This window comes from Delphinapterus leucas, chromosome 12 (assembly GCF_059928025.1).
Source record: "Delphinapterus leucas isolate spDelLeu-1000000601 "Yukka" chromosome 12, BTC_Dleu_Yukka2, whole genome shotgun sequence".
NCBI lineage: Eukaryota > Metazoa > Chordata > Mammalia > Artiodactyla > Monodontidae > Delphinapterus > Delphinapterus leucas.
Window position 1 is genome coordinate 49,393,334 of NC_143140.1, and position 22,200 is coordinate 49,415,533.

A 22,200-nucleotide genomic window follows, 5' to 3' on the forward strand; every position below is an offset into this window, starting at 1 on the left:
GTCCCTGTGGTTGGGTAGCTTTAGGGTGAGTGGAGAAGACAGGCACTTATACACTAACTTCAGTACACCGACAGGTAAAAGGGAGCATGGAGAGGTTATAGAAAGTCTTCTGGAGAAGGTGGTAACTCAGGGAAGGAGTGGGGGCAGGTGAAGAAGGTTACAGGTGGAAGGAACAGCCTCAGATATGCAGGGAACCGCAGGCACTTTCGCTCGCTAGAAGCTAAGGAATCTAAGGAACGCAACAGACCGAGGAGGGCCCTGAACGTTGTGCTCAGGAGCTTGGACTTCCCTGCAGGTCGCTGACCTTCGGGTGTGAGGGATGAAGGAGATGGAACAGGTGAGGTTGATCTCAGCTTCCTGGCTTGGGGAACTCAGGGGATGATGCCACCATTCACTAAAATGGGGACTAGCTGAGAGCAGTTTCTTGTGGGGAGGGAGAAAGTGAGGTGCTTGTGGGACATCAAAGTGGGATATACCCCGAAGAGATGAATGAGTTAGTTGTGAGCTCAGGGGGAGAGTCTGGGCTAGAGAGGAAAAACAGATGCAGAGATTCAGTGATCTGTTCAATATCAAAGCTGGTTGGTGGCAAGACCTGGCCTGGGGAAGGGAGGAAGGTAAGGATTGAGAGCTCAGGCTCTGGAAGCTGCCTGCGTGGTGTAAGTCCCTCTTCTTCCACTTACTTGATATGTGACCTGGAGTAGGTTAAGCAATCAGAGCCCCATAGTCCTCCCTTGTAAAATGGGGTGTATTGTTTCCTATTGCTACTGAATAAATTGCTATGGTCTTCAAACAGCACAGATATATTATCTTACAGTTCTGGCATCTGTAGTCTGGAAACAGAGCTAAAATCAAGGCAGGGCTGTGTTCCTTCCGGGGAGTCTAGGGGAGAATCTGTCCTTTGCCTTTTCCAGCCTTTATAAGCTGCCTGCATTCCTTGGCTTGTGACGCCCCCCTTCAGCAGCAGCATCGTGTCACCTCTGCTTCTAGCATCACATCTTCTCTGACACACCTCCCTCTCTCCTTTCCTTGTAAGGAAGAGTAGATTGGAGGGGAGAATTGGGAGTTTGTTTTTGGTCATGTGAAGTTTGCTATGCCTGTCAAATATCTAAGTGGAGATCTGTTAAGTAGGCAGTTTGAGTTCAGAAGAGAGGCCTGGGTGGAGATATGAGATGCAGTGAGGGAAGTTACTTCAGAGGTCTTTACCCACAGGGGGTTTCAGTGTTGAGAGATGAAGATGATGAGAAGAAACTAGCAGAGGAGACTGAGAAGGAGCCATCAGTGAGAAAGGAGGAGAAAGAGTCCTGTGTTGGAAGCTGAGTGCAGAAAAGTTTAAGGAGCGAGCGATCATGTCAAATACTGAGAGATACTATTATTATTACAATTCACCACACTGTATTCTCGTACTCTGGGGGAAATCTATTTCCAGAAAACCTCTGAAATTAGTTTGAGGAACCATTTCTAACATCACCTTTGTTGTCAAATGAAGTTCTACTGCAGGGCCCAGGGCACTGGGCTGTTAGACACGGCGCCCGAAGGAAGGCCTGGTGAGGTAGCAGAAGTGCACCATCGTCAACAGTTTTGTCACTGGCCCTGTCAGTGCGCTCACCAGAAGCCCAGTTGCCCTCCTGGAGTGAGCCTGGTGAGGGATGGCTGTGGATGCTGTAAAATCTGTGCCAGGCAACCAGGGGACACCTGCAACGAAGCTGACCTCTGCGACCCCCACAAAGGGCTGTACTGTGACTACTCAGCAGACGGGCCTACGTACGAGACTGGAGTGTGTGCATGTAAGTGTTTCCTTCTGCACTGGCTGGCGAATGTGGAGTCTAGACAGGATTTTTGCCTGCAATTGTTACTTTGGAATAATCAGCTTAATGTGACTAAATTAGAGGTGGGTTTAGTTTCCATGCACCAGTGAGACTAGCCTTCTCATACTGGACACCATGTGAAATGAGCAGATGTTACACACACATTCAGAAACCTGTTACTTTTATTGCATTGAAATGATCTTGCAGTTCTTCTCAGGTAATTGCTTTTAATGATAAAAATAGGAGAAATTATGTAAACGGCCTGACTCATTAAAGTGCCACAAATGACAGCTTTCGTTACCACTGTCAGAAGCAATCTGAATTCAACCTTTTCTGTGACTAAAAAATAATCTTTTTTAAAATGTAAGGATGTATATCTAGTATTCAGACATACAGCTTTAATCTCAGCCTTTCCAACTAACCGTCAAGTTACTGTACTTTTAAAATTTATTTTATTTTTGGCTACGTTGGGTCTTCGTTGCTGCACACGGGCTTTCTCTAGTTGCAGCGAGCGGGGGCTACTCTTCGTCGCGGTGCGCGGGCTTCTCACTGCGGTGGCTTCTCTTGCTGCGGAGCATGGCCTAGAGCTCGCAGGCTCTAGAGGGCAGGCTCAGTGGCTGTGACGCATGGGCTTAGTTGCTCCACAGCTTGTGGGATCTTCCCGGACCAGGGCTCGAACCCATGTCGCCTGCTTTGGCAGACGGATTCTTAACCACTGCATCACCAGGGAAGCCCAAGTTACTGTACTTTTTACTGAGGCACATTTGTAAAAAAGAAGGTAGGGGCACCCCACATCACAACAGGATCCTCAGCTTTATGGGCCTCAGCTCTGGAGACTGCTTGAGACCATGTAAACCTATGCCTTGACAATAATTCAGGATACCGATTTATTGAGGATTAAAAAAAAAATTTCTAAGGGAAGAGAAATACTCATGTCAGCTGGGTGGTTAAGTTACTCTGTAGAAAAGTCTAAGTGGGAAGGAAAACTACTAGCAGAAGTTTGGTTGTAAGTATGGAATGAGCGCACATCTCTGGAGTTGGACTGAATGTGTGGAACAGTCCAAGTTGATAGCCTGATGCCCCTGTCAGCACTTGACTATTGTATATTGGTTAAGAATGTAGGGTCTGGGTTCAAATTCTGAGTTCTGTCTGCTGAGTGACCTTGATCAAGTTGCTTAACCTCTCTGTGCCTCAGTTATATGTACTTCCTATTTTATAGAGTTGTTAGGAGGATCAAATGAAATGAAGACACAAAACCCAAAACACCTAACACAATATCTGGTATGTAGTAAATTCTCAAAAATGTTAGCTATTACTTACGGAAATTCAACAGGAAAAACGTGATCTATCAGACTCTGGCATTCAGGATACCCCTTTCTCCCAAACAGTGCCAGGCAAGGTATTTCATTAACCTAACAAACACTTAGTGAGCATCCACTACTGAGCTAGACACTGTGACCAGCAGGTGGGGACACAACAGGGAAAAAAGATACAGGTCCTGCCCTCGCGGAGTCAAAGTTTATTGTGTCCGACAGATCTTTCCACAAGTAATTTTATGTACAATGTGATGAGTATTGTAACAGAGCACAGCCATGAGGATGGGGGTGGGGACGATCTATAACTGGGGTCACAAACTATGGCTCAGGGACCAAATCCGCTCCACGGTCTGTTTCTGTAAATAATGTTTTATCAGAGAACAGCCACACCAGTTCAGTTACTTGTAGTCTGTGGCTGCTTTACAATAGCAGGGTCTAGTAGTTGCAACAGAGACCGAATGATCTATAAAGGCTTAAGATATAACTTTACAGAGAATGTGCTGATTCATCATTATAGAACAATGTTTTTTAAACTTTTTTTTGGTCTGAGGATCCCTTTAGTCTTAGAAATTAATGAGGACCCAAAGAGCTTTTGTTTATGTGAGTTACCTCTTGGTATTTAATGGATTAGAAATTTAAAAATATTTACTAATACATTTAAAAATAACAAACCCATTGCAAATTAATAAGAATAATATATTATTTGTGAAAAAATTTTACTTTAAAAACAAAGAAATTAGAGAAGAGTGGAAGTGGAATTGTTTTACATTTTTGCAAATCTCTCTAACAGAAGATAGATTCTTACATCTGCTTCTGCATTCAATATATTGCTATATGTTGTTTTAGTTTGGGATATATGAAGGGATTCCAGCCTCACACAGATACGTTGTTGGAAAAGGAAGGAATATTTTAACAGACTTTTCAGATAATTGTGAATATTCTTTTTTCATATTATATTAAAACTTGAGAAGTGGAGTTTCTTAAAAATTAGCTGCATCACTGCTAATCGTGTGGAATCAGAAACCAAATCAATGAACTTTTCAGACTCTGTGACATTAAAATACTTTCCTCTATTCAAAGGCCCACTTGGAATGGGTCTTTTCCTCAAGTATAATTTTGTAATACCATGCATTGTTTATTTGGAAAATACCAGTTTGGAGCAATGGGTTATATGGATATTTAAAAATATCACATTAGTTAGTACCAAAATTATCAGAAAAGTCTACATATTGGGTAGCTATAAAGATCTCAGTGGTGTACACAAGTTTTCCAAAATTCTAATTTTTGCTCAAAAGCTTAAATTCTGTCACTGGCAACAAGTACTGTCAGTTGTTTTCCTTGAAGTGACAGGCCCGTTTCGTTGATTTTCAAGAAAATGTCTGCCAAATACCTAAGTCTGAATAACCATGAGGTATCTGTCAATCATTTCTTCAGGGGAAATTACCACTAAAAAAGTGGTTACTTCGGCCCACAACCCAAACAATAACATAGGTGCTTTTCCTCGAGATAACTATTGTACTTTGGTACAATATCTAGAGAAAGGCTCTATGTAACTTCCTGTTTTGTCACACAGAATATTAAAAAGACATGTATATTTGATCACTCAGATTTAATAAAATTAGTAATTTTTACTGTGTCATCAAGGACATTCTTAGGTAGAACTAAGAACTTTAAAAAACAGTACATTTATGTACAAGCGTATGGCAAGGAAAAATAGTGACTAACCTGTAGAGTTTGATTCACGCTGAAGTGCCAGCAGCAGTTTTAGCCACTGCTGCTTTTGCACCATCAGCACAAATGTCAACACAGTGCAGTCAGTCACATCTTAGTATTCTGAAAAGGTTTTGACCTTCCAGTTCTGTGAAAGGTCATCAGCTACTGTGCAGTATTGTAAACAAATTATGATTTCTTCACCCTTTCACTTATCCTAACTCCCTAGGAATATATCCCAGCCTGTTGTTGGGCATCTGGGGATGTCTGTCTCACCAGCCATCAACCCAGCTCTGAGGTTTACAGTCATTATCCCAGTGCTATACTCATAGTGATTTTCTATTAACTTTACTCAAGAACAGGGACCAGGGTCTTAATTTTGAAGGTGACTACTCAGGGCTGATAATCTACGATATAATGAAAATGTCTCATTTTCACTTTTCTTTTTTGCGGTACGCAGGCCTCTCACTGCTGTGGCCTCTCCCGTTGCGGAGCACAGGCTCTGGACGCGCAGGCTCAGCGGCCATGGCTCACAGGCCCAGCCGCTCCGCGGCATGTGGGATCTTCCCGGACCGGGGCACGAACCCATGTCCCCTGCATCGGCAGGCGGACTCTCAACCACTGCGCCACCAGGGAAGCCCTCATTTTCACTTTTTACAGATGTTCTGTGAAGGAGGTTTCAGATGTGGCCTAAAAAAATGAGAACTATATTTCATAAAGGAGATAGCAATTTCCTCTATGGTTTATAACTGGAAGTCTGGACTATCAGTTATGGCTTCTTTGGTGATTTTGCTCTTTTCTCTTTTCAGACCTTGTAGCTGTGGGATGTGAGTTCAACAGGGTACATTATCATAATGGCCAAGTGTTTCAGCCCAATCCCCTGTTTAGCTGCCTCTGTGTGAGTGGGGCCATTGGATGCACACCTCTGTTCATACCAAAGCCGGCTGACAGGCACTGCTCTAGGGCTAAAGGTGGAAAGAAGACTGATCAGTCAAAATGTGGCCTGGGGTCATCACAACAGCAGCTGTCAACAAGCTACAGAACAATGCCAGGTACTGATAAGTAGAACTGTCTCTCATGTATGACTTCGCCTGGTTTTCTTTCATGTTCCTTTTATGTACCATAGGAACTAAGTAGGTACTTACTGATTGGTGATCAGTGTGAGATTTAGTTTGAGTGTGCCATCATACTCGGTCTCTACCTCAGGCAGGTATGCTCTGAGTATCTGTAAAGGGAACTTTATAATGTTTTAGATTTTTTCCTTTTTTTTTTTTTTGGCCGCACAGCTCATGGGATTTCAGTTCCCTGACCAGGGATTGAACCCACGCGACGTCAGAGAGAGCACTGAATCCTAACCACTAGATCACTAGGGAACTCCCCAAATATTCCAGTTTTTGAAAGCTCTACTAGGTCAGGAAAACTCTTCTAACTACCTCTACTTATTTCCATTTAACCTCATCTCAGGCAAACTGACCAAATATTATCCACATGTACCCTGGCCTGGAAAAACTTTTATCTGTATTGTTCTATTATGGGCAAGAAGTACGAACCATCCAGTTCCAAAAATTTCCAAAGGCAACTTTTCCATATGGTAAAAGCAGAAATGGAAGGCTATGATCAAAAATATTTGAGGGTACGTTGACTTGTAAACGTTTCTAAAAACAGATAAAACTAATATAAAATTACCCTTTCATTCACTGAAAATGAAGCTTAACAGTTACCAACTTCTCTAAATAAATGTGCACACAGGCATTTTTAAGTAGGTTACCCAGGTATGTGTGTAGCCAGAAACTTGTAATGAGAATCCTTATTACTTATCTGGAGCACCTAGCCATTTACAGTTGGCATCAGTATATTCACAAACCTTATAGTTTGGTCTGCTCTAAGCTAGCATCTTATTTAGGTGCCAGGGTTTTTTGGGGACAGGAGTTTCAAAAATGCCAGCAGATGAAGCACAGGTGAGGAAGGACTCAAAAAGGGGCAATATTTATGCCTGGTTATTATTCACATCTGTGCTTTCATCAAGAAATTAAGAATGCCTTTTTCTTGAAATTTGGAGCTTAGTAAATGAAAGGTGCCATGGAAATATGGAATACTTATGTATGCTAAAGACTCCTAAATTCACTTATGTGGATAGTTAATAAAAGCAACTATAATCAGAGAAATGAGTCTTAGGTCTGTAAAAACGAATTCTTAAAGGAACATCCTCTGGGATTCCAATTATGCCAATTCAAAAAACTTTAACAGGTTACGGCAAATCGGCATTCACCATCCCCGGTTTTCAGCTAACCGCATGATACTGCTAATGCTCTAGAAGTTTGGAAAATATAAGCCAAATTTTTTTTTTTAACAAATGTACAAGAACAGTTGATTTTCTGCGTTGGATCTTAGTGACTCAGTGTTAAGTTCTTAGAACCCATGCGTGAACCTCCCTGGTGAGACCACCGTAGAACAGCAGTTGTCCCCAAGGCCAGGCCTTTGGGTCTAGGTCAAGTTGGTCTCATTTGTGAAGTCAGAGCAGTTTCAGTGGATTCACTTGGAACCTGGTTGGAGGAGGCGTCAGATGGTCATTCTTAGTGGTCAGTACTTTGCTACAAAAAATGAGAAAATCTCCCAAGTGTTCCCTGGTAATTAAAATATAGGCCTAGATATGTTTAAAAGGAAGTATATGTTCAGTTTAATGTCTCTCCTCTGCTTCACTTTGAAACTGTACTTACGGGCCCAAACAGGAGTTTGCTTTCAAAGTTGAGCACAATGACACACGCATACTTTAAGATATATTTGTGATAGTAATTTATATTCTTAATTAATTCCAGTCTACGGTTGGAATCTAGCTTTTGCTTGGTCAGCAGGAAGCATGCAATGACATAATGCCCCTATGCTTTTCTCACTGCTCACCAAACACTGAACTTGTACTTTGAAAATTTCTTCTAGTTTTCTTGCCCTTTAATGAATGTTAAGCAATTCCTGAACTGCAGCTCTTGGCTTAACTCTAAGGGGGGTTCTTGGTAATATGATAATCTAACCTACCTTTATTTATTGCAGATGCATGCCAAGCTTTTAACCTGCTTCCTGCGCTGAGGTCTTTAAACTGTTGTCTACCTTCCAGGTATCTCCATTTTTCTGCTTCCTCTCCCTCAGTTCTGTGTGCAATGGCAAGATCCTACTGTAATAACACTGACAACAGTATCAAAGTATCACTTTTTTCAAAGATAGCACATACTTCAAAGTGACTCTTCCCTATCAAGAAGGCATTTTTTTGAGGGTGGGTGGGTGGTTCCTTTTTAAATTGACATTTTAAAGTAATGTAGCCTGAATTTTGCTGTGTTAATTGCAGACTCAAATCTCCACCTTACTCCCAAAGCACCCACTTTAGGATGCATATTAACCTGAAGGAAATGCTTTGAGACAATGAACCAATTAGTAGTTTGCTTAAAATGAACCAAGTGCCTGATTCATTCATGAGCAGAACAAGAGGGAAGCTCCCCATGGATTTACAAGAAGATGGAAGAATTATTATGCACTCTTTATATTTTCATTATTCACCCCCTTCCCCTCCCTTGTTTCTCCTAAGCTGCAGGCAGTGGAGGGGGGGGGCTCTGTCTAGCCAACCCACTCACCCATAGATCCGTCCATGCATTCCGAAGTGATATGAAATATCTATACAACAGAGGGAATACCATAGGCCTGATACCATAGGGAATGTAATAGTTAAGCTGAATGAATAAAATGGATTGCACATTTTTCATGACTTAGTATAAGTATTTAGATTAGTTCAGTGTAATGTAGAGAATTTTCTAAAAGACTAGATTTTAAAAAGTGGAGAAGAAAATAACTGGTCTCATTGATAGCTGAATTCTCAAATGTAACTTTTGTATTTTAGATTTTAACATCACGAAATTTAACAGTAAGACCACCTTGTTCTGATTAATATCTTGAATTCCCTAATCCTACTGATGTCTGTTTCAACATCTGTTGAAAATAACATCAAGCATGAGGCAAGAACCAGGGAAAAGGCAGATATCCATCAAAGCATAAGCTTGTTTAGTACTCAGAGCATGGGCTACGCAGAAAGAAGCAAATGGGTACTTTACTCAGTTTTTCAAAGATAAAGTATTTTTATTCCTCCTAAGATACTGCACTGTAATACTTGATTGACAGATAATTTGGGGAGTGGGAAAAAGAGAATAATTAGACCATAAGCTTATTTTATTCTGAATTACTTTATATAAAGTTCAGATCTATTAACTATTAGCTTAAAAATAATGATTAAAAATTATCTACCTACATGAATACATATATATTTATACACATGCACTCCCTCCTCCTTTATTTTAGCTTATAGGAATCTCCCACTTATTTGGAAAAGAAAATGTCTTGTGCAAGCAACAAAGTGGACCCCTTGCTCCAGAACATGTGGGATGGGCATATCTAATAGGGTAACCAATGAAAACAGCAACTGTGAAATGAGAAATGAGAAAAGACTGTGCTACATTCAGCCTTGTGACAGTAATATATCAAAGACAGTAAAGGTAAAGTTTAAGTAGATTTAACTTCATGATAATTCAATACTGAGACTCCTGAAAAGTATGTGTGTCTATGTATGTGTGTGTTTTGGAAGTGTTTATTAATAAAACCACTTCATTATAACTCTTAAAGTCAAACTGTCTTGGAGGAAAGCAGATATTGACTGCACTTTGTGGGAAAAATTTCACCAAGCAGAGAGGTGTAATGTTAGGGTATCTAGAATCAACAGGTTAACAGCTTACTAGTGTGGGTCTTGATCAGCCTGATTTGTTGGGGCACCCCACCATGTATATTGTTTTTTCAGAGAGGATCCTTTTCAGATTCTACCTTCTTTTTCCTATATTAATTTTATGTAGTGGAATCAGAGCAATTGATAAAAGATTTTGGTTGCTACATCATAATTATAAAAACATTAGGAACATCAGAGAAGTTCTGATCTTATGTATCACCAACTTGGAGAGGGAACCACACTATTTCCAAAATGCTTTGCTTAGCTACTACCTGCCAAAGGACTATGATACAATAATACATACTCTAAGATTGCTTGGTATAACTAGAGCTGGTCCTGCTTCTGTGACTGTCTCGAGTAATTTTTAGAAATGCTACAAAACCAATCTTATCCCTAAGTTATTCCCTATCCTATTTATTAGAAAGCTGACAATTTCAAAGGGATTAAGATGTTCATTCATCTATCCATCTACTTAAAACTGTCTGAGCCATGTTAGAGAATTTAAGTCTTGGCCCTTAATATTAAATAAAACAGAAATTTTCATTTATTGTGGAACTTAGTCAAGGGTAGATAGCAGAAAAACATTGGGGAGTGGGTCCTATAATATGATGGAGGAAGCACAGGGAGGACTTCCAAGGTCCTCTGGTGAGAGGGGATTTTAAAGGCAGAAAAGAAAGGGCTGGATGTCACTAAATGGCAACTATTAATGTCCTGAAAATAATTATATCTGTGTATTTATGTAATAGTCCACAAAGTATCGCTTTTCTGGACTACTGTAATCAAGTTTAAAGAGTGACTTCTTAACGTTATATATCTTTTCAGATCCCCAAAGGAAAAACATGCCAACCTACTTTCCAACCCGTCAAAGCTGAAAAATTTGTCTTTTCCGGATGTTCAAGCACTCAGAGTTATAAACCCACTTTCTGTGGGATATGCTTGGATAAAAGATGCTGTGTCCCTAACAAGTCTAAAATGATTACCATTCAATTTGATTGCCCAAATGAAGGGTCATTTAAATGGAAGATGCTGTGGATTACATCTTGTGTATGTCAGAGAAACTGCAGAGATCCAGGAGATATATTTTCTGAGCTCAAGATCCTATAAAACCAAGCACATGGGGAAAAAGTTAAGGTCAATCATGTCATTACATCAAAATTTAAAATGGTTTTAAAAGGGTGGCAAATCTGCCTTATTGGTTTAAAACAGTAAGAATGCCTAGCTATTCTCAGGTAACTGTATTTAAGGCATTAGAAGCTTTAAAAAAGGTTCTCCTAAAAATATATGTAAAATATGAAAACCTTAAAATTGAGCTCTTAAAGTGTATAATTATGTAATACAAAAGTATTTGGTTCCATCTACATATTCCATAATGAAACGTTATACAATTTACAAGAGAACATTTTATTCTATAAAATAATCTGAAATGATCTGTTGAAGCTATATAAAAAGCATATTAAAGTTTTAAAACTGTACTTTGACAATACAGCCTAGGCTCCAATCACATAATCATTATAGGGTGAGCAAGATTTTCTAGATTAAATCTTAACTAGGAATAAGACTAAGCTGTAAATATATTTATTATTTCCATTGCCCTATCCTGAATATCAGTTTACTAAGATTTCTTTTGGAAGGAAAAAATGGAACTTCTTTGGCCACTGTTGACAACTGTAATCTAAATTTTTATACCAAATACTGTAAAAAACTTAATTTCCAAGATAAAGACCAAGAGCAGTATCCTTACTCTGAAAAGCAAAGAAATTTAAAAAATAACATTAAAGCAAGCACCCAACAGATTTTTCTGGCTTGAAAATAAATTGTTGCTCAAAATTACTTCCTTAAATGAAAAATCACCTATGAATTTTAAATATAAGTTGTGATTAAAGATAAGTTAATGTTGAAGACTAAAACTGGAGATTTATAGTAACTGGAACACTTTCACTAGACTATTAGTCATTTACTGCAAAGTTTCAAAGAGGATATCAAGCTTAGTAATGCTCTGTTTGCTTGTATAATAGTAACAAGTGGGCCTTCTTTGGCAGTTCAGTGGTTAAGACTCCGCACTCCCAATGCAAGGGGTGCAGGTCTGATCCCTGGTTGGGGAACTAAGATCCCACATGCAATGTGGCATGGCCAAAAAAAAAAAAAAGGGACAAGCAAAACTGATAAGTAGCATGGTTTAAAAACATGGACATTTATTGTTACAAAATTAACTGGTTTGATAAAAAAACATTATATTTAAAAATAATTTAATACAAGTTAAAATAATTGTAAATTGTGATTCTTTTGAGTGCAAACAAGTGGTTACCCAAAGAAGAAATGAAACCTCAAGTTGTAATAAAATCTATTCCTGAAGTTAGTGGGTATTACATAGAAATATTTATACTGTGTTCTTCTACTCCTGTATTTACTTTTAAAGAGTTAGGAGAATTTAAACAGAATGTGAAGACATAAATTATAAATAAATATAAAAAATATATCTGTACAAGACTTATTGAAGGCATTATCTCTGTATAAATGCCTACATATGAGACTATAAATAAAATAAAATGTTGAAGAACTCTGTTCTCTCAATTTTAGAAAACACGACTTTTTGGAAGACAGATGTTTAAAGTCAAGGCACTAGGACTTGGCTAATTTCACACAGTGGGATCATCAACAAACTGTGATTAAATGGAAACTACTCTAAAGACAAAAACTTCCCAATATGAAAAACACAAATCAGCCTTTCTGAATCACAAAAATTCTAAAACAGAAAGGTAAGGGGACAAAAAATGTGAAATTAAGAAAAAGAAATTGTATCTTTGGGGTTTCTTTTTCACACAGCTACGCTTAGTCTAGGTAACTCCTCTGCAGGCATGCTTTTTGTGGCATCCAGTTGGTTATATTCCTGTATGAGTGCTGATAAAGATGACAGGGCTTCTGTGAAACAGCTTTCCTCCATCCCTTCAATTTGTAGATAGTGATGAAGATGAGCCTATAAATAAAAAAACTGAATGATCTTGACCATTTTCAGGAAATTTAATACAGACAACTATCCTATAATGTAAATATTCATATTAAAATGATAGTTCACACTCAGCTTTACAAGAGAAATGAGAACCTAAATCCTATAAACCCATGAGATTTCTCATTTGGAGTCTGAGTAAGCCTCTCCTCTTCAGTTATAATCAATACACAGATATAAGATATAGCAGGCAGGATCACACCTGATTTGTGTTACTTTAATTCTTGAGCACACATCTTAAATAGCCAAAATAAACACACATAGTTAAAAAGGTGTACTGACGATTACCCTTTTTCTGTAGAGCCTTGTGAATCTCTCTCTCAGTTCTATGAAGGTAGGCTTCACGCATGTGTTGTTTGCTAAAGCTAATAATGAATGGGAATGGCCCACAGGAGGTACTGAACACAGGCTGGTCTTCCAGCCTTCTTGATTCCAGGAGACAAACCGTAGAGAAGGTTTTAATCTGAGATGCAAAAACTCAAAGGTAAGAATTAAGGTACTAAAATATCTGCCATATTATGGCAGCCCACATTAGTTAAACTGGGACATTACTAATGGTACCATTCTAAGTGCTTAGTATATAATGTAAGTTACCTATTTTTTAATACTAGCAGTATTATGGTACAGTCTAACAGTGAACTAAGGGACATTAAATTGGCCGTAATGGTGATTCAAGAAGCTAGAAACACATTCCTTAACGTTAGAAATCTGGGGATGAAAAGAAATGAAGGTATTATAATTTTCCTTACTTTGTAATTCAATAGAGCAGTTTTCCTAAAAAATAAGACTGTCAAATAGTAAAACAAACTTAGAAGCAGTGTAGTGGTAGTAGCGGTGGTAATAAAAACAATAACAATAGCTAAATTTCCTGAACATTTTCAGAAAATAACATCTCATCATTTAATGTGCATAACATAATTAACATAAATAACAACTCTGTACTATTATTATTCTTATTCTACATTTGAGGAAAATAGGCTCAGAGAGGCTAAGTAGCTTGCTCAAAGTCACAGTTCAATTAAGTTCACAGTGCTACTTAACTACATGCTACACTGTTACAAACAGTACACATAACATTATCTTGAAAAATATAAAATTGAACCTTTCAATATTTCTGCGAAGATCAGAAATCTGTACATTCCCTCTAACCATGAGGGCACAGGCGAGGTAGAGACTATGTTTGGGGTCAGCTCGAATTAGCTGGTGATCTTTACTGAAGGCATCTGAAAACATCTGATCCAACCTAAAACAATGAGACAGTCACTGTTTATACAAAATACTGTACTACATCTTTCTTCTATGTGTAACTATAAAATGAAAAGACAGTCATCTACAGGTAAATAAACTTCACACACAAATATATTCTGAACTCAGCTATCATTTCCTCAAAGCAATCTGGATAAATATGAGAGAAAATCACGCAATATTTTTTTTTAGGGGAATAAAAAGCTTCTGCAATATATTTTATATATACCTGATTTCAGGTAGCTACAAAATATTGACATCATTAGTGAGCTCTATGTAGTACTAATTTCTGAAAATTGTGTCATTTTTACTTAGTTCAGTATGCTTATCTACTTCGTAGTATCAGAACTATCAAAACTAATTAAAAACCTACTACATTAAGATTACTTTGTCTATAAAATATATCATAAATTACTTAGGAATAATGAGGAAGCTATCAAAGGACAATGTTAGGCTCTCCAAAAAAGACACTACTCTATACTACTATTCCTGAAAAGGGAGGCTTTTAAGTGAATGAAGTCTTTTAACTTCATTCTTTTATCATTCCTCTAAAGAGAGGAAGATAAAAGTGACCGATGAAGTTTATATCTAATAATACGCAGGCTCCTAGGCCTTTAATATGACCCCAGTCTGGGGTCATATTAGATGCATTACACTATGCTGCCTATTCATTCAGTAGATATTTACTAAATGCCTATTATGTGCCAGACACTATTCTAGGTGCAAGAGACCCAGCAGTGAACAACAACAAAAATTTCCGACTCTAATGGAGTTTACATTCTATCCTGATTCTTCTACAGTAAGAAGGATAGAGGACTCTCTTAGTGGATTGTGAGCTTTGGGGGATTCATGAATCCTCTACTGTGCTCAAAATTTTGGTGTGTATGTGTTTTTGGGCATTTTTATGAAGTCAAGGAAACCCAGAAAAGGTTAAGAACCACTATACAACAAGTAGGCACACTCATTCTTTTGTCAAAAAAAAATAAAAACTAGCAAGGAGCTATTTATAGTTATTGGGATATTTATCTTTACATTACAAACAAGGAATTTAATATACACACTCTAATACGTGCTTTGTCATTTTCATTGATAAAAATGGACTAGATGACATTTATTAATATGAAGCACATCCAAAAACCATTCTCAGTTGTTTGTAAACTACTAATAAGAAATTAGTCTTAAAACTATGCCTTTTAATAGTACAATTTAAAAACAATTTACTATTTGCTCAAGGATAAACGTGTCCATATGTGGATATGGCAGCCTTTGAAATACCTATAGTACAGTAGAAGCAAAAAGAAAATAAAAAAGGAAAACCCTCACAAAGCTAGAAAGAACACTGTGATAAGTTCCTTAAGAGTCTAACATTCTTAAGGTTCCTTACAGAACAAACCTGCAACAAGCTATAAATATATAAATAAACATTTTAAATGTTGACACTATTATTTTTATCAAAATATACCAAGCACGGGACTTCCCTGGCGGCACCGTGCTTAAGGCTCCGCGCATCCAATGCAGGGGGCCTGGTTTCAATCCCTGCTCGGGGAACTAAATGCCATATGCATGCTGCAACTAAGAGTTCGCATGCCACAACTAAGGAGCTGGTAAGCTGCAACTAAGGAGCCCACCTGCCACAACTAAGACCCAGCACAACCAAAAAGAAAAAAAAATGTATACACACACACACACCAAGCAGAATTATGCTGAATTTAATTAGCAATTACATGTCTTTATTTTTTTAAGGAGTAACTTTAAATGTCTGGATAATCACTACTGTACAGTAAATAGTTTAGCACCAATTTACATTCTATGTGTTCACATTAAAGGTGTACCTTCTACTAAATATACTCATTTTTAATATGCTGGGCTGATAATAAAAGCAATCATTTAATGATTGATTTCCATGTTCAATAAACTATGCAAGTCACTTAACTTGTTAAGCTCATCAGCATCCCACAAAGAAAGAGACCGCACCTATTAGTTGGCATAGTCAGTTACTTGTTACTTGCTCAAATAGGAGTTAATCAGTATTACTGTGACATTCCCACAGTATAGAATTATGTTGCCAAAATTTAAACTATTAAAAAGATCTGTAATCTAGTTTTTACTTTATCATTTACATAATTTCCTCTAGCAGAGTTTGACAAGACCTTTTCCCTCAGTCAACTGTGAATGTCAGTGTGACCTTTTCAAGCTCATCATCACTGTATATGATAAGAGTATGTTTCAACTACATTTTTGTTAAGTAAATTGATGTAAGTTTTATGCTTAAAAATGACACAGTTATAAAACAAGGTGTTCTGGAAGTGATACATAATAGCTATAATAGAGTAATATCTGTAAACCCTCTATGGTGCTAGACTGGGGTAAGAGCTTTAAAAGATACTCTTATTTAATATACCAACAAGCTTATGAGGTAGGTACTCTGACTCTCATTTTTAAAGATGAGAAAAACTAAAAGTTCGTCACCTGCCCAAGGTTCTGTAGCTAGTAAATGATAGAATTAGCATTCATATTTAAGTACATCAGACTTCAAAGCCTTTAAATCTTTTTCAATAAAAATTATATCTTTATTAATTTTCATAAGCTTAAAAATTTAGTTATTAGATTTAATTTCAAATAGTTTAATACTGACATTTTTAAACAATGACTTCTAAACAAGGAAGCATTCACTTAATGGAAAAATGGCTGTCATCACCTATATTTTATATAATTCTCACAAAGAAAATGGTATGAAGAAATAACTAGTTATTATAAACTTTTCTCTTAAAAATGTGTTTGTTTTTAAAGTAATTTGAGCCCTCAAGTAATTGGAATAAAGTTACTACATCTTACCTTCGAGAAGGAATGTTAACATCTGCCAGTGTATACAGAGGTGTTAGGCTTGACACAAGATAATGCAGTTGAGGAAAAGGAACTAAATTCATGCTGATTTCATTAAGGTCCATATTAAGGGATCCTTCAAACCTTGCAGAGCTAAAAAAATTAACATTAAAGCATGAAAAATATTTAACTTAATGTAGCTTGATTTAGTCAGCAGGCACTTTCCTACATCCTTTCGTACGCTGTACTCCATTAGAGAATATATGCTCTTTTTTTCTGTATTAGTGAAATTTAGTATCATGAACATCGTGTATAAAGATAATCAAAATATAACATAACATCTACAGCAATTCTTATTTCAGGATTATCTGAAGTGTAACCACTCTACAGTTGCTAATTACCTACATAAAAATCTTACTTAAAACAGACTTTAGATTGAATTAAATACATACAGTTCAACAGTTATTTATTCTATAAACCTTACTAAATTCCCCTGGGATTTGCTTACATGCTCTACAATTTGGAATATAATAATGCCAAAGCAATTTTTTAGATCAAAGTCGAAGAAATATTTTGGACCAGCTAATAAAGAGGTATAGATTAGCTGGTTTAAAAGGTTAAGACATTTCGCAGCAAAAAAAAAACCAAAAACAACCAAGTTTGTTTTTGTCTAACCAAGTGTTTCTCAAGTGTATCTCCTTCAAAACCCTTTACCATTTAACATCTGTTAATATTCCATGGAACGTACCTGGGGAAAATAAAATGCTCCTCTGGAGTCAGAGAAAATAAAATTCTGGCCTATCACTCCAAGATCTGAAAACACTAGACAAACTAAAATCTTTATTTTAAATAAAGTTTTTAAAAAAGCTTCTACAACTCAGAATAACTAAAAAATGCTACTGCAAAACATTATCAAAAGCAAGGGAAATTTTTAAACTGCCCTTAAGTACACTGTCAAACGGATTACCTTGTTAGGTTGAGCAGCAAATTTGCCACAATGTTGTTCATTGCATCAAATGGTTTCTCCTGCCGCTTTTTAAAAGCTCCAGCACTTGAAGTAACCAGACTCTTTGGCTTTATAGCTGTACCCAGCTTTCCAGAATTCACCATGAGGTCAATTTTGCTAATGATGTCAAATAAAGACTTTTAAGGGAAAAATATTGGGAGAGAAGCGATTAAGAAGAGAGGATATAAATGACATTCTACCAGGAAGAAAAAGACAAAAAAAAGCAATTTAAACTTATTTTTTCTCTTAGATGGGAAGGCTGAAAAGTGAAGAGACTGTTTCACGTACACACATAAGCATAACACAGGATTGAATGTATACATAATATGTCCATAAATTACAATGCCATTTCTTACTTGGTTGTCAATGGGCAACACACAGTCTGCATGCTCGTTAAGTTCCTTCATTGCCAACATGCTATTATAAGGCGAGGTTATGACATCATCTTCACCAGAAGGATAAATTGAAGTCACGAATCTGTATACTTCTGGGAATTCATCCTCAAGCACCTTTAAAAGAAATGTGCCAAGTCCAGATCCTGTTCCTGAAGATTAAGATTTCAAAAAGAAAACAGCATAAATGGTTCAGAATATAACGGAATTCTGTTTTTGTGTTAAAAACCTATGTATTAAAGACATACAATTTTCAACTTATTCCTGTGATTATATATTAACTAATTAATTTCAGATAAAGAAATGAAGACAATATAGGTAGTGAGACTTAAAGTCATGAATTCAACCTCTGGGTCTGACTGTGATGATGAGAGGCCTTTCTATATTTTACACTTTTTTACATTCAAGTTATATCTCTATGATGTCAAAAGAACTGACTGAAGAGTAAAAAATGCAACTAAGACAGTATTTAGTCTACACCTGATGTTAAGCAACTTAAGAAAAAACAAACCATCTTGACATCTTTAGTGCAGCACCTATATAATCTTAATGATGAACACTACCATGACGTTAAGCAACTTAAATGCTGAGTTAAAATTTAAAGTTAAGCATGACCAACTTGAATTTACAAAAGTTTCAAAGAGGAAACCTTTTTACTATCTATCTAAAAGCAGAAACTCTAAGAATTTCATTAAGGTAATTTTCTGACACACAGTTACATATATATAAATTCAGATATTTTTAAGAACTAAGAGAGAAAACTGGAATTCTTTACCCTGGTGCTTTTCAAACTATGGCTTGTGAACCATCAGTGGCCTATGAAACTAATTTATAAGGTTAGGACCAGTATTTTCTTTTCTTAAATGAAATGCAGAAATATTAGTATGTCACATATAGTGTGGGTAAATAATCTTTTGTTTTAGTTTGTGTATGTTTGTGTGTGTGTTGGTTTGTAATGTAAAACGTATTTCTTGCTGTCCAGATGAGAAAAAGTTTATAAGCCAATAATGCTCTAACCCCATTTGGATAAATATTAAAAGGCTATGATGATGGGTTCGTGCCCCGGTCCGGGAAGATCCCACATGCAGCGGAGCGGCTAGGCCCATGAGCCATGGCCGCTGAGCCTGCACTCCGCAACGGGAGAGGCCGCAATGGTGAGAGGCCCGCGTAACGCAAAAAAAAAAAAACCGAGGGAGATTTTTTGGGTTAATCTTTAATGAGGACTTTCTAAGCATTATAAAAAACCAGAGCCATTATAGAAGATAGTTTTGATTCCATTAAAAATAAACAAAATATATATGTATATATAAAAACAAACAAAATAAAAAGGCAAACTAAGAAAAAATCTTCAAACATGATGGAGGACTAAATTTCTTTAATAAAGAGGGTCACAAATCAACAACAAAAAAATATGAATAATGCAATGGAAAAATAAGCAAAGGATATAAATTGTAACTCAAATCAAATGGCAAATAGATGTAAAGATGCTCAACCTTTTCTCTAATTAAAAAATGCAAATTAAAGCAATATAATTTTGAACATATTGTATTAGACAGATTTTGTCTCATAATACTCAGCGTTGGTGACAGTGTGGGGAAATAAAGTCTTTTTTTTTTTTTTGAGGTACACGGGCCCCTCACCGCTGTGGCCTCTCCCATTGCGGAGCACAGGCTCCGGACGCGCAGGCCCAGCCGCTCCGCGGCACGTGGGATCCTCCGGGACCGGGGCACGAACCCACGTCCCCTAGCATTGGCAGGCGGACTCCCAACCACTGTGCCACCAGGGAGGCCCGGAAATAAACTCTTATAAATTGCTGCTAATCATACGGATTGATGCAATAATGTAGGAAGGTTATTTAGTAATATCAACCCAAACTTAAAATGTACATATTCTTTGGTTCCACTTTCCTTTCTAGGAATACTGCCTACAGCTATTGTGGCACAAATGAACAAAGATATAGGTACCAGATGTTCGCTGGGGATTTTATGTAGTAGCTAAAAACCATAAATAACTTGACATCCATCAATGAGGAACTGACTTCAAAAATTATTACATATTCTCACAATTGGACAGAGCTGATGAAAGATGTTCAGGAAAGATTTAAAGTGAAAACATTACAGGATAGTATGTATTTCATGATCTTGTTTATGTAAAAACACACACAATGGGCACAGGAAATATCTGGAAGGACAGACACTGGCAAACTTGATTATCTGTGAGGAGAGAGATTAGGGATTAGATGTGGGAAAAGACTTCATTTTTAGCCTTATTATTTAAAGTATTTTTGCCATCAGTGAATTATGAATAAAGTACAGTCTACTGAGATTCTTAGTAATAGAGGGATATATAAAAAGCACCATAATGAACTATAAATCAAATTGGTTTTTTTTGAAAACTTACTCAAAATCTGCAGGTTAATTATACCAGTATAAAGAAAATTAGTTTCTTTTTTTTTTTTAGCGGTACATGGCCTCTCACTTGTTGTGGCCTCTCCCGTTGCGGAGCACAGGCTCCGGATGCGCAGGCTCAGCGGCCATGGCTCACGGGCCTAGCAGCTCCATGGCACGTGGGATCTTCCCGGACCGGGGCACAAACCCGCATCCCCTGCACTAGCAGGCGGACTCTCAACCACTGCGCCACCAGGGAAGCCCTGAAAATTAGTTTCTTAATTTAATGATTATGATGGTCTTCTAAAGGCATGGTTTCATAGCAATTTTAACTTTAATTTTCAAATGCTATCATACTGAATAACAGATATGTATAAGAAAGTCAACTGTACATAACCTGCTGACTATAAAAATCTTAATCTCAGCTTGGAGGAAAAAAGCATGGCAAAGTTTTCTTTTAAAATAGGCTAATTCTCTTTTGAAATTATCAAATTATGATATGTTTCTACTTCATGGAACAGGGGAGCAAAATACTTCACTTGCAAGGTACAGGCTTCCCTGGGAAAGAAAGCAATGCAGATCATTTATTCTAGGTCAAGGTGATTAATTACCATGTAAGGAATGATTTAAGGGAGTTGACTAAGAGGATTTCTTTTACTTATTTCTCTTATTGGACACAAGAAAGGATTGAAGGTGGTTAAGGAAAGGGTACTGATATTCTTTTGCAAACGTATCTATGAATATGCCACAAATACTTAGTTCTAGTCAGCATATGAAACTGCACAAGCAAGCTCTTAGGAGAAAGGCAGCATTCCCAAAAAGCTTATATTGAAATCTACCTTCTACTAAAGATAAAAGAAAAAATTTTTTCAGATTCATTTCTACTGACTCTTTAAAAGGGTTTAAATTTTTTAAAAATGGTCAGAGTGACACAATTTGACAAAAATTTAAGATAAAAAGCTGTTATGTACATACATTCATAAACATACTCTTAATTCTTGATAGTTCTGTATTTATTAAGCAAAGGTCTGAAAACAAGACATGTTGGCAAAATGAATTCTCACTTGCATTTTCACATTGTTATAGACAAATGAATAAATAATTTTACCTCCTCCCATGGAATGTATTATAAAAAAACACTGCAAACAATCACAGTGCTCTGCTGACTTTCTGAGTTTCTCTAAAATCTGTTCCTGATAAAGACTGCCAAACACTTTGTGACCCACAGCCCTGGAAAAAAGAATATAGATTAAAAAAAAATCCTTGCATTTATTATTTCAAGATTTTATTATTTCTGAACTAAATGAAAAGACTATAGATAAGCTTCAAAAAGTATTTTTACTGTAGTAAGTAAATTCTATTCCTGTTTAACATCAATAAATCATATTATGATATCTCAAGGATATAGGAAGATAATTTAACAAATATATATACCTATAATCCTCAAATATCCTGATAAAATAGTTCATTATCAATGGATATTAAACTATGTTTTTTGTTTTTTTTTTGCGGTACGGGGGCCTCTCACGGCTGTGGCCTCTCCCGTTGCGGAGCACAGGCTCCAGACGTGCAGGCTCAGTGGCCATGGCTCATGGGCCCAGCCGCTCCGCGGCACGTGGGATCTTCCCGGACCGGGGCACGAACCTGTGTCCCCTGCATCGGCAGGCGGACTCTCCACCACTGTGCCACCAGGGAAGCCCTAAACTATGGTTTTTAAAATTTATCTGCTCTTAAGGTATAATTACAACAAAACAAG

General features: G+C 37.1%; 2 protein-coding genes across 4 annotated transcripts in view; one reads left to right on the forward strand and one right to left on the reverse strand.

Annotated features, from left to right (window-relative positions):
• Positions 1-22,045, forward strand: CCN6 (cellular communication network factor 6). Of its 3 annotated transcripts, none has more exons than XM_022554648.3 (4): positions 1-1,784; positions 5,641-5,883; positions 7,877-7,940; positions 9,170-9,205. In XM_022554648.3, exons 1-4 carry the CDS (start codon positions 1,481-1,483, stop codon positions 9,174-9,176), a joined length of 618 nt encoding a protein of 205 aa, XP_022410356.2. In that variant the 5' UTR covers positions 1-1,480; the 3' UTR covers positions 9,177-9,205. The 3 variants fall into 3 exon arrangements, with proteins under 3 accessions (XP_022410356.2, XP_089778077.1, XP_089778076.1); XM_089921950.1 differs by lacking the exon at positions 7,877-7,940 and adding an exon at positions 10,410-22,045 and having other exon boundaries at positions 8-1,784; positions 9,170-9,363; XM_089921951.1 differs by lacking the exon at positions 9,170-9,205 and having other exon boundaries at positions 7,877-8,442.
• TUBE1 (tubulin epsilon 1) overlaps positions 11,755-22,200 on the reverse strand; it is a 19,930-nt gene continuing 9,484 nt past the window's right edge. Inside the window, exons 6-12 of the mRNA XM_022554637.3 lie at positions 21,553-21,674; positions 18,022-18,209; positions 17,627-17,802; positions 16,672-16,812; positions 13,694-13,834; positions 12,880-13,054; positions 11,755-12,561 (exon numbers count right to left, since the gene is read on the reverse strand). Coding sequence (XP_022410345.1) covers positions 12,403-12,561; positions 12,880-13,054; positions 13,694-13,834; positions 16,672-16,812; positions 17,627-17,802; positions 18,022-18,209; positions 21,553-21,674 — 1,102 coding nt within the window. The 3' untranslated portion in view covers positions 11,755-12,402. The remainder of the gene's footprint in view (positions 12,562-12,879; positions 13,055-13,693; positions 13,835-16,671; positions 16,813-17,626; positions 17,803-18,021; positions 18,210-21,552; positions 21,675-22,200) is intronic.

What these genes read in the sequence shown, in the direction of transcription:
- CCN6 (XM_089921950.1), top strand. Translation starts at nt 1,481, where the DNA reads ATGAAGTTCTACTGCAGGGCCCAGGGCACTGGGCTGTTAGACACGGCG. An exon ending in CGAGACTGGAGTGTGTGCAT is followed by an intron (nt 1,785 to 5,640) that starts GTAAGTGTTTCC and finishes TTCTCTTTTCAG; the next exon opens with ACCTTGTAGCTGTGGGATGT. An exon ending in ATATATCAAAGACAGTAAAG is followed by an intron (nt 9,364 to 10,409) that starts GTAAAGTTTAAG and finishes ATATCTTTTCAG; the next exon opens with ATCCCCAAAGGAAAAACATG.